The 11,947-nt window shown below is 42.7% G+C and overlaps 1 protein-coding gene across 1 annotated transcript; it reads left to right on the forward strand.

The window, feature by feature from the left end:
* The first annotated feature begins 3,641 nt into the window (after nucleotides 1-3,641).
* Nucleotides 3,642-7,507, forward strand: loxl5a (lysyl oxidase-like 5a). The gene is made up of 7 exons (XM_068591486.1): nucleotides 3,642-4,638; nucleotides 5,344-5,452; nucleotides 6,132-6,269; nucleotides 6,673-6,829; nucleotides 6,979-7,074; nucleotides 7,187-7,302; nucleotides 7,389-7,507. Exons 1-7 carry the CDS (start codon nucleotides 3,642-3,644, stop codon nucleotides 7,393-7,395), a joined length of 1,620 nt encoding a protein of 539 aa, XP_068447587.1. The 3' UTR covers nucleotides 7,396-7,507.
* Nucleotides 7,508-11,947: the final 4,440 nt, after the last annotated feature.

An 11,947-nucleotide genomic window follows, 5' to 3' on the forward strand; every position in this document is an offset into this window, starting at 1 on the left:
GATATACAGAAAATCAAGAATCTCTTTATTTTTGTGTGCATTTAACAAACAAAAAACAATAGAATATGACATTATCTTTTGAAAACAATAGATTCCTTTGAAACTATGCATCCCTCAACTGAGAACACAATTGTCTTAATAATGAATAATTCAGTGTGTGTTGTTCATTCTCGCCCCAGCCCTCTTTATATATATATATATATATATATATATACATATATACATATATACACAATACTGAGTAAGTCGTAGACTAACCACAAGACTCAGGCTACCACACTAGATTTACAGTCCACGAGGCACTCGCTGACATCGCATGTGTATAAATAGGCCAGAATAATGTCTCACTTCCCCTGAGAATACATTGTCCTGAGGCGTTATAAGCAGCTCCTCATACCACCGCTAAATAAAGAACGGGTCAGGTAGATGTATTCTTGGGCCAAATTAAGATGACAACCAACGCATCTTTCATATAGGAACAAAAGCACAACTTCGACATCAAAATTGCTCAAGGTGATTTGGATCATTTGAGTCGGAGTTGATTAAACTCTTGATTATAAAGCAGCATGGAACAATGGTTAACTTCAGGTTCCTGTCAATTTGGATGTAGGGGTTCTGCTGTTGTCTTTATGTGCCCTTTCATTCCATTGACATCTGTTACAATAACAACTTGTCTTCCCATTCCTAATGACACCATCCGCTGTAGGTACGTGCGTTCTGTCGTGTGTCTGGAGGCAAATTGAGTGACGCTGTAGCGGAAGGATTCTCACTAAACAACATTGTCCTTGACTGTTGGTGCTACAAAATGACCCTCAGTAGGTGTGCTGACTGAACCCACACGTGCATACAGGTGTGTCTGTTAATAATCATCACACATGTTGTGGACAAATTCCTCGTTTGTATGTACAATACTGCACCACATCACTATACTTTCGGCCCAACAACACATCCACATCATACATGCCATTAAGAACGAACCTGAAACTAGGAAAACAGAAAAGACGATAGTATCTCTTTTCAACTTTTTGACTGAATAGTTAATGTTTTAGAATACTTGATGAAACATATTAAGAATTGCATTGGTTGACCTTCACCACATGAGGTAAACACCTGCAGCAGGTAACTCAGATGCTGTTAAAAAAGGGTTTACAACAAGAGTTTGTTTAGGCTTTATGTTGTGGATAAATTGGTGAATACAGTCTTGGTTTTGGATTCACAAATCTTCTCTCAACTGATGTTCAAACCTACATGGACAAACTCATTGTTTGAGCATGTGAGCTTAAGTTTGCTATCTGCATATTCACATTCAAATCCAGTGGTGGAGAATATCCGTGTTCATCTAAGTACTGTCCTTTAGATCTATTTTGCAAACAAGATGTTGAAGATCTATAGTGCAGTATATTTTTAATATTCAACATTTACTTAAATTGTTTTGGTACGTATAATTTTTGATCCACAGGTTGTCAAAATGCAACTAAATGTGAAGTGGGCTATACAGTATGTCCTTCTGGAATGGAGTAGAACTGTGAAAAACTATAACAAAGTAAGAGAGAAGAACTTAAAAAAAATTGTAGCCCACAGCTTAAGTAAATGGCCTGTACTTGTATAGCGCTTTTCTCGTCTTCCAACCACTCAAAGCGTTTAAACACTACATAACATCATTCACCCATTTAAACCCTGATGAGAGGAGCCACCATGCTAGGTGCCACATCAGTATTATCAACCATTCATACACCGTAGGCGCAGCTACAGGAGCAATTTTAGGGTTAAGTGTCTTGCTCAAGGACACATCTACATGGGCTAGCAGCGCCGGAGATTGAACCACCAATCCTTTGGTCGAAAGACGATCCTGCTCACCACTGAGCCAAAGTTTATTGTTATTTTCCTCCACTGGAAACATAGTACTGTGCTGACTAACAGTCCCAGTTATTTGGGCAATGGGACTTTTTCTTCACTTTTCCCACCATATTTCCTGGTTATTGCTGAACATTTGATACAGTCAGGCTTCTTATTAAAACCATGTAACATTGTCCTCCTCAGAAACTTTAAGCCATCCATGCAGTGCTCATTGATGGTGTTGGATGGCTTGGGGTTTAAATCATAGGTGCCAACGAGTTAGGCACTTGGCAGTATAATGGCTGGAGAGATTTCAAGGGCTTAAACTGTGAGAGACAAGCTGGAGGAATGAGACCCATCCAGTTACAACCTGCCGAAACGAAATAGGCCCAGTGACACACACACACACACACACACCTACCGTTCTCCTGTTTTGCACACTCACTCCTGGATTTATACTTACACAGATTACTGAAAGGCTCTGAGCGCTTGTCAGAGTGTGTTAGTATATTTAGAGGGGGGTTATATAGTGTTGGTGCAGATGCAGGAGGTTTTCTACACTCTGACCTCCGCTCCGCTTTCCTCACCATGCTCGTGACGGCCACCAGGCTACTGGCTACCAGTCTGTCCACACGTCCCAGCAGCCAGAATAGCTGAGCCACATGATGAATGACATAAACTAAAAGGCAAAGGTGAGGGCTCACCTACTACAATCTACATGTGCTCATAAAACATGCACCAGCCTGACGACCTGTGACTGTCCTCTGGTGGATGTAGTGTGCTATGTTTTCGTCTGTTATTGACATACTGAATTAGTTCAGGCCTTGAAATGTTTAAGAATATAATAATGTGTTACATGTTTTGAAAATGAATAGACTTCAATGACGTTATTTGTTTGTTTTTTTTCCAGCAGGTCTCAGTCTCCCGAGTCACTTTTTTGTTTACAGAAAAACACTTGACATCCTCGTAAAAAAAAAGTGTGCTACCTTTTTTTTATATAGCAGCTTGTAACTTGTATCATGGCCTCCCTTTAAAAACCTACAGTGATGTATAGTAATCTATTTATATCAGCTTGCGGTGACTTTGAAGTATGTCACGCAACAAGATTTGAAGTGCAGACATGCTTTGGGAGAGAAGATACGTTCCGTTTATACATTTAGGGTTTCAACTACATGATATCTTAATCCAAAATGTCGTAGCAAAAATGTCAAGTCATTTCAATGTCATATATATCTTCTCTTCACTGGACGTGCTGAAGAAAGAGAGGAAAGAGAGAAGAGAGAGAGACTGCTGAGTTTCACGGAGGATCCACTGCCATCATGTGGTGAAGAGGTCGACTTGGCTTCAGAGTGGGGATTCAACAGGTTCATTAAAGCCCAATGCGGTACACTGAGCAACTAAAGACATGCACTCCCAGCACTGGCAGCCCCTAATGTGGCTTATATGCACAATTTGCCCTTAGGCTGAAATTAAATTCCCTCCTTATTATCAGGCTAAATTGCTTTCAGTGCAGCGTTGGGTCGGGATTCTACTTGGTGGGACGGCGGTGAAGCGGTTAAACTATAGGTGTAGCTCCTTGCTGTACATGTGAAAATAACTTTTTTTTTTCTCAGAGTAACTCACATTACAAAACTTTTGAAGACGTCTCCACACGCAGTCTCTCTCGGTGGTGGTGTCGTGCGTAACTGCGTGACGGAGTTGAGTGTACTCAAAACACCACCCCATCGCCCAGGTCAAACTCAAATGTTCGTCATTAATGTCTCAGTGTCGGACCTCTTCACTTAGAGACACATTCACATTGAGCCATGGAGAAGTTAATGCTCGTATTAATCTGCCTCCTGGGTGTTTTGGTATGTTTTGGAACCGGTCAGCACCTTTCACGCGCACGTGCCGCACCGTGGAGACACAGGATTCAGTGGGAGAATAACGGCCAGGTGTACAGTTTGCTGAGCACGGGCACTCAATATCGCTCGCCTGCGCAGAGCAGAAGACGCACTCAGCTCTTACTGACAACTAAAAACAGTTTTAACCGTCTTCATCCTCCTGTTGCATTCAGTGGATCCCCCAGAACCAGGCATGGAGACACAGCCACGGGACACATCCAACCCAACGACCTCAATCAAATGGATGCGTCGGTTCTTGGTGTTGATGCGGGTCAGTATTTACTCGCCTCGGGACGACCCGGGACACACAGTCGGTCCCCACAGATCCGAGCAACCACCGGAGAGGTTGTGGTTGTCCGTTCACAACAGGCGCCGTCCAACAGCAGCGTTGCCGCTCCCTCCTCCATCCAGGAGTTTTCCGGCAGCGGAGTCCCGCGAGGAGGCCGGAGTACACCTGGAAATGGCTCGCGAGAGGCCACAGCGGCACCGGTAGGATCACAGGACTTTACGCACAGCCGAGCCGGCAGCCTAGGATCTGAGAGCTCAGACTCAACTGCCCGGTCATCCGACACAGCCGGACGGGTCACGGAGGCTACGGATGTTGGGAACACACGTCCCGTCCCGCAGCAAACACGTTTAGGAGACGCTACCAGTGCGCAAAGAGCGCACTCACTGACCAGAGTCACACCGGAGTCAAATGCTTCTCCCACTGCGCTGTCCAGTAACGCCGTAGAACTACACTTTCCTCGCCCGAGACCGGATACGTCAAGGACTAGGGACTCGGTTGACCCACGGGACCCGCACAGTATTCATCACAGGAACTCAGTTTTCTATAATGTTTACCCACCAGACCGCAGAAACAGGGTGCCTGCGCGCCCTGCACCAGGACTGGGATATGGCACCAGGTTCTTCCACAATGGTGAGGTGACATTAAAACAAAAGTCTAGCCTATAAAATGATTTTAAAAAAAAAAAGATGTTTATTAATTGATGGCACCCTAAAATTCCGAATAATGAACTAGCCCTGCAGCACTGAGCGTTGATGCACAGATGCCTCGTGCTCCTTTTTAAATTGAAATCTCTTTTTTTTCTAATGCAGTTTTAATGGGAGTGAGAGTTAATGCACCCTTACGACAAAATGAATGTCTCCAGTATGAGAGCCTCTGAGCAAAATTAAAATTAAATGGCTGATTGATAGATCGGGAGTCATTAGTGCTGTAGTTTGCCAGCAGGGGTGCAGAGTAGTTATGAGAGTACATTAGATTTCCATTGAATAACTTGTTGAAATATTCTGTTAAAGTTTGTCATATCAAATGCACTCGGTAAAGTACAATTACTTGCTTAACAATTATACATGTGTTTAATTGGAAATATGAAATAATATAAATATATATATATATATATATATATATATTACTAATATAGATACATGTGTGATGCTCAAGGTACTGTTCTGATGACCCATGCATGCAAATTCGTGTCGATTAATTCACATGTTTTCGGTCTCAACTTCTTGGGAGCATATTGAAGTTTCCACTTCTTATCCATAAGAGAAAAGTCTTAATTCAAAGTGTGTTTGAATCCGTGCATGTGTTTTCCTTTAAGTTGTCATTTTTTTCCTGCAGGTCTCCCAGACTTGGTTCCTGACCCGTACTACATCCAAGCTGCCTCTTACATCCAGAGAGTGCAGATGTACGCACTTCGCTGTGCAGCTGAAGAAAACTGTCTTTCCAGGTGCCCTTATCTATTTGACTTCACACAGAATTGATCTGCCAGTTGAGTCAAAACCCATGAAATCAGTTAGCTAGTGAAGATACGAGTAAATGTAGTGTCAGTCAGAAAATTCATGTATCCCCCTTTGTCCTTAACTGACATTTTGTTGTGCACATGCTCTCTGCAGTGTGATAAAATGTCAATCAATGAGGTATACACTTACAGAAACAGTACTAATCATTTGGGCCTCGTCTGAGGTTGCCCCATTAGGATGTGTGTTGGCCTCAGTCCCATTTGGTAGCTGTTGCAGAGCGGGAGAGCGGCTGGACACAAACCTGGCAGACGCCCGAGATTCCCTCCTCTGATCTGAGCAGCCACTTTGCCAAGTAAAATAAGCTCTGAAGTGAACAGCAAAGGATTCCTTAGGTGAATGCAAATAATGCTGAGGCAATACCAGAAAACTGCAGCCTTGTCACTTACACAGTAATGCACCATTATGTGAATGGAGAAGAAGCTCAGTGTGCAGTCAAGTGTGTTCATGGAGAATAATGTGATGGAGAGACTTCACAAATGAAAAGGTGATGCAAGTCAACCCCAGCTGTGCGCTCAGTGATGTGTCTTCCTGTGTGTCATTTCAGCTCATAGAGAAGCTACTGCAGTTTGACTTGTCTCATCCCCTTCCTGTTTCCTTTTCTTTCAGGTCTGCGAATCATCCCAGTGTGAGGGACCTCGACTACAGAGTCCTGCTGCGGTTCCCACAGCGAGTGAAGAACCAGGGAACAGCAGACTTCCTCCCAGTGAAGCCCAGACATGAGTGGGAATGGCACAGCTGTCACCAGTGAGTTCGGTGGTATTATATCAAGTGCATGCTCAGTGGTGTGTAGACTCTTTCATCTTCCAGATTTGACTGAGCCATGCTTTTGAGATGGTGTCAGTTATTCCCCGTCTTACACTTGTTGTCTTTATTAGTAGTCTCCTTGCTGCCACCGTGCTGAGATGTAGTCTTTCATGCGCTTTCACAAAAAAATATGCAACATTTGGAAGTGCATTAAATGACAAAATGACAAACGGTGCACATAAAATCAAACATGTATACACAACTCTGAAAAATATTCATACTATTACCCAAGGATAATGCAGCAAAATGTTACCATGTGAGTAATTCATCTTGGCCGCACCATCAATATGAGCTGACCAAGGCAACAGAAATGAGGATTTGTACAACACATTTTCATCAACAGGCATTACCACAGCATGGAAGCCTTCAGTAATTACGACCTGTTGGACGTCTCCACTGGACAGAAGGTTGCGGAGGGACACAAGGCCAGTTTCTGTCTGGAGGACACATCCTGTGACCCGGGGGTGCGGCGGCGCTTTGCCTGCACTTCACACACACAGGTTGGTCTTCATGGTTACAGACGCATCTTTACTTTTCCACTGATCCATCCATCCATAGATTTTTGATTTATTTGACAATGAGTCATCACTGTGAGATTAGCTCTTTTCCTCAAGCCAAGAGTAATGCATGTCTGGTTTTTTTTCCTTAGGGGCTCGGTCCTGGTTGCTACGACACGTATCATGCCAACATCGACTGTCAGTGGATCGACATCACTGACGTACCGCCTGGAAACTACATACTCAAGGTGGGAGTTCATGAAATAAGACATGATGATCCTTACTCACTTCACAACCGCGTGCTTTCAAACAATTGGAATCAAATAGAATATCTTCAAAGCTGTTTCTACTGTTTCTCAGGTGACGGTGAACCCCTCTCAGATGGTTCAGGAGTCCGATTTCTCCAACAATGAGGTGCTCTGCGACATCAGGTACACAGGAAGCTACGTCCAGGCCCGAAACTGCAGAATCACTGTGTAAGTCCACCTTGTGTTCTCACTCCTTTCAGCTGAGATCAGAAGTCCAAAAGAAGAATCACTGACATCTTTTCTTTGCTCCACAGAAGCTGAGCCAACGGAAGACGAACATTTCCCCACAGAAACGTACACTTAATACCTTCTTGAGTGTTGCTCTCAACATGCCGCTGGTACTCTATTGTTTTCTAATCTGTTGTTATTTATGTGATATGATATTGAAACAGCCAGACTGGCTCGATGTTAACTTATGTTATTTGTAGGAATACACATATTTAAGCAATGCAAGACTCGTGTGGAGCGTGTGTTAGCGTGATTCACAAATATAAAGAAGCTATTCACGCTGTGTAAATTCATTCGGTTATACTGTGCGACTGACTTGGTGCTTATTTTGCGTGGTGCACCTCTTCTCTGGAATTCATTAGCAACGGGAATGAAAGACTTAAAAATGCTGTTAAAATATAAATGCCCAAAACTCTCATGCATGCATTTTGAGTAGTATGCCGTGGATGATTTCTGTAAATGTATGCAGTCTGTTCTTTTACGATCCAATGAAAAGGAAATGTATAACAAATTCATTATATTTTATTATTAAGTAGTTTTTTTTTTGGAAATAAAGGTACCATTGAAGTCTGAATGGTCACTGCTGATGGGATAATTTAAACCAATATTTAACAACATGAAGTCATTCCTCTGCACATTTACCATTACCACCAGTGAACACAAGCTGAGGGCCATTAGACTGAGCAGTGGTACATTTCTTAAATGCTTTAGGAATAACACGCCTCAGAGAAATACCTGAAATGATTCCACTTAGCACGTCTCGAAAATTGCAGCGAAAGACACGCAGCTTTACACCACAAGCCTGTTGTTGCGTGTTTGTCATGTTGTGTTACGGTCAATGAGTGATGGAGAAAACATTTATTCAACTGGAAATGACTCTGTGAGGCGTCTGGGAACGCTATGTTTACACTTTGTCAGCACGGACGTGGCAATGAAGGAATTGCTAAAACACGCCTATTTTGTCAACACAATTCATTCTTTTTGCTATTTTTTGCAACGGCGCTCTTTGCTTGTCCAGCGCAAACATATTCCTTCATGGTCTAAAAATGTTAAACATAAAGCATGAAGGTGGAGGAGTTTGAAGCTTTTTGACTGTATTGGCTTATAAAATCCTCATAAAGACATCGTAAAGTGGGAGATGTTGAGATGAATAAGCGGGCAGGTGGGAGCTGAGGTCACAGAGTGTATTTTCTCTCCTGCTCTGCAGCATCTGTTCTGTTCGAGCAGCTCACCGACTCACTTTCACAGTCTGTCTTATGGCAACATCAGGGCCACAGCGGGTCACCAACGTCTCTCCTTCCTCTCAAGGTACCGGTCGGAGCCGGCTGTCGGTTCCTCAGATGCTGTGTGTGTCAGTCCTCATTTTGCTGGGTTGATGATCTCCATCTGTTAATTCACACTCGTTATGAGGCCACCAAGAAACCCACATCAAAGATGAAGAGAATTCATTCGTATATATTCGGTGCTGGAACACACTAATCCAGCGGTGAAGGATGAAAATCTACAAGTACATAAGTATTATCATCAAAATGTACTTCAAGTATAAATGTATATGGTTCTGTAGCATGAAGCCTCATGTGACAGATTTATTATTATGTATAACATAATCAATGTATTAATACTGCATAAGAAGCATTGGTGGGTTGGTTCTGTAGTTCCTGACCACTTGTTTAATTTGGTATTTTATCATATGTTCAATGCTGGTGAAATATTAATCTGGAAAGTACAACTGTTGTTACATCTGTTGCTGACAATGTAGCAGAATAAAAAGTACAACACCTCTATTGTTCTGCCCATCTGTTGTTTGTTTACTTGTTTTTCTGATACCTGGTGGCAGGGGATCCTTAATGCCAACCAGTGTTCCCAGTCTAACAGTCTCCCTCTGTCTTTCCCTGCAGGCACCCATTTGGTTAAACTGCAGCTGTAGTTCTGCTTTACTTCTTTGCTTTACTTTGTTTACAAGCGCCACACAACATCAACACACTAACTCCTCTCTCGCACACAACCTACATCTGACCTCCAGTCTCTGTGTGTTTTTACCTTTTCTGTGTATTTAGTTCATCTCAGTTTGTTCAATACATTTTAAGTATCCTTTAAAATCGATGTCTCAGACTTTATAATGGCCAGATGTGACACTCTGGAACTGTATTTACCAAGCTGATAAGTTAAAGCCGCATGGATGGAAAAGGTGGGAAGACATGAAGAAAGTATTTTAGGAAAGTTTTAGTGCATGTAGGCTGCAGAAATCCACATCACAGTGGGATTTAAACCTATTTTATAACGCCAGCTATCACTCATCCTCTTCCCCAAATATGGTGTCTCGATGGAGCCCAAACCATCTTTGGTCAGAGAGCCGTCGAAGTGATTCACTGATGTGAATTTGAGTGTGACAGAGGGTCAGGGCAGAGCCTCCTGAAGCTGTTTGCTCAGGGCAGGTCGATGTGCAAAGCCTGCAGGGCCTGCAGGATGGGCAGCGCTGCCGGTCGCCCCTGCCTTCCCCCGCTGGAGATGGCAAGGAGGAGAGAAATTCCACAGATCCGCAGACGGCAAGGAAAACCTGACTGCAAACTGCTGACCTCAGCAGCGCCACGGCTAAACCATTCTTATCACGGGCTGAAGTTCTGTGAGGCTTTGCCCAGAGGCCTGACTGTCTGAGACTCCCGGTCAACACGTGGCAGAGCCAACAGGCGAGACTGCAGTGACACTTTATGGCAGGGCTCGTTCCTTGTGGAGACACAAACTGCAAGATGGTCAATACCGACCCTGTCACCCTCTATGCTTCTGATTTCTCTTCATCTTTTGAGTCATACATTTGTAAACCTTGTGATCATAGATGGATTCGGACCGGGCCTACCGGGCACAGGACTTTACACAATGTCACTCAAAGGGCCGCTCACCGACCAGGAGAATTCAAGATGAACTTCTGTGCGTTTCAACAAAGCTTTTGCACATAGTATGAGCTCATTGTGATGGACATGATGAAAGATCTGTGGGATTGAGGAGATTAATGTCACACAGAAATAATCAACACAAAGCCAGTGTCCACATAAATCATCATGCTTCAGAATTCATTTCACCGATACGACTATGAACTCACACATCAACTCCATGAGAGGACAAATAATAACGCATATAACATTTTAACAACTGATTAATCATCCAATCATGGAGCTTATCGACAGAACTGATTCAGCTCTGGAACAGATGTGCGAAACTGTTAAATGGTCTAAAATCTACACATATGTACATAACCACTGACGTACTGAAATATATATTTCTAACGCTCCCTATGTATAGCGCCTGCAGTATGAGCTTGCTTCAGCTTAAAATAACGTGAAACTAATGTTGTGTTTCTCTGTCTGGACCTCTGGTCTGTATATTTGTCTTTGTAGAGCACGGTTTGTCTATAGCAAAGAGTAGAAGCTGCTTGTGTGAGCACAGTGGAAATGACTCCTCCGACATCCTGAAAAAAGAAGACAATGTTTACCTGGGCAGGACAAGGACTCCTTGAGTCTCACCATTTACACATCATTAACAGCTTTCCCTATTTGAAATAGAAGAATGTGCCTGATGACCCCTGTACTTCTCCTCCCGGAGCCGCTGTGTAAATATCCTCACACTCAACAGGCTGTCTGAGTCAACGCATGCTGTTATTAATCCTGTTATTGTATTATTTTTGGGCTGGGAAATGGGATAGGGCAGGGAGACGGACCGGATGAGACTACGAACAGGCAAGGAAGAGGAGGAGGTGATGGAGGTGAGGGTGAGGAGAAGGGCGAAGAGGGCGGACAAGTTCTTCAGCTGAAACCCTCCCGTTCTTTTTGCTCTGAATTTGCTTCTAAATGCTCGTATTGTTTTATGGGTTTTGCACATGAGTGTCAGACAACGTTAAGGTATCTCCCCTCGTACCAGACATCTGTTCAACTGTCACGGGAGGAGGCTTTATGGCTCCAGAGATATACGCATAAAAGAACACGAACATGCAGACGTGTAGGAACAGACCGTTTTTGTCTCCTGTAACACAACATGGTGTTCTCCTGGGAAAAAGAGAGGAATGTACGTGCACAGTATTTGTACATGGTTTGCCACTAATACATAAAAACACTAATACATCTTGTGCAGCTGACCTGAATAGAAGAGGCCCAAGCACTCGTTCCCCACAAATTGTATTACAGGGTTATTTCATCCGTCAGAAGATACAAAGCATGGAACTTCAATAGCGTTGGCTTTAAGTGTGACGAAAGACATTTCAAGTGCTGCAAAGGATTTGGAAAATACGTTTTCATTTAAGTTGTTGAGACATTTACATATATATTACATATATATATATATATATATATATATATATATATATATATATATATATATATATATATATATATATATATATTCTTTGAAATGTTTCAATGTGGGCACTTTGACTACATGCACTGACATTATTTTGTTGAATTTTTGTTTGTTATGAATATGTGTGTAATATAACACCAAGTAGTCTTATTCCTCTTAATCTTATCGTTTAGTGCCGTATACATGATATTATTATATACCCTGTTCAATATTGTTCATTTTATTACGTCAGAACAGG

Source organism: Clinocottus analis, unplaced genomic scaffold, assembly GCF_023055335.1.
Source record: "Clinocottus analis isolate CAN_PGR_092001 unplaced genomic scaffold, fCliAna1.0.p SCAF_25, whole genome shotgun sequence".
Lineage (NCBI taxonomy): Eukaryota > Metazoa > Chordata > Actinopteri > Perciformes > Cottidae > Clinocottus > Clinocottus analis.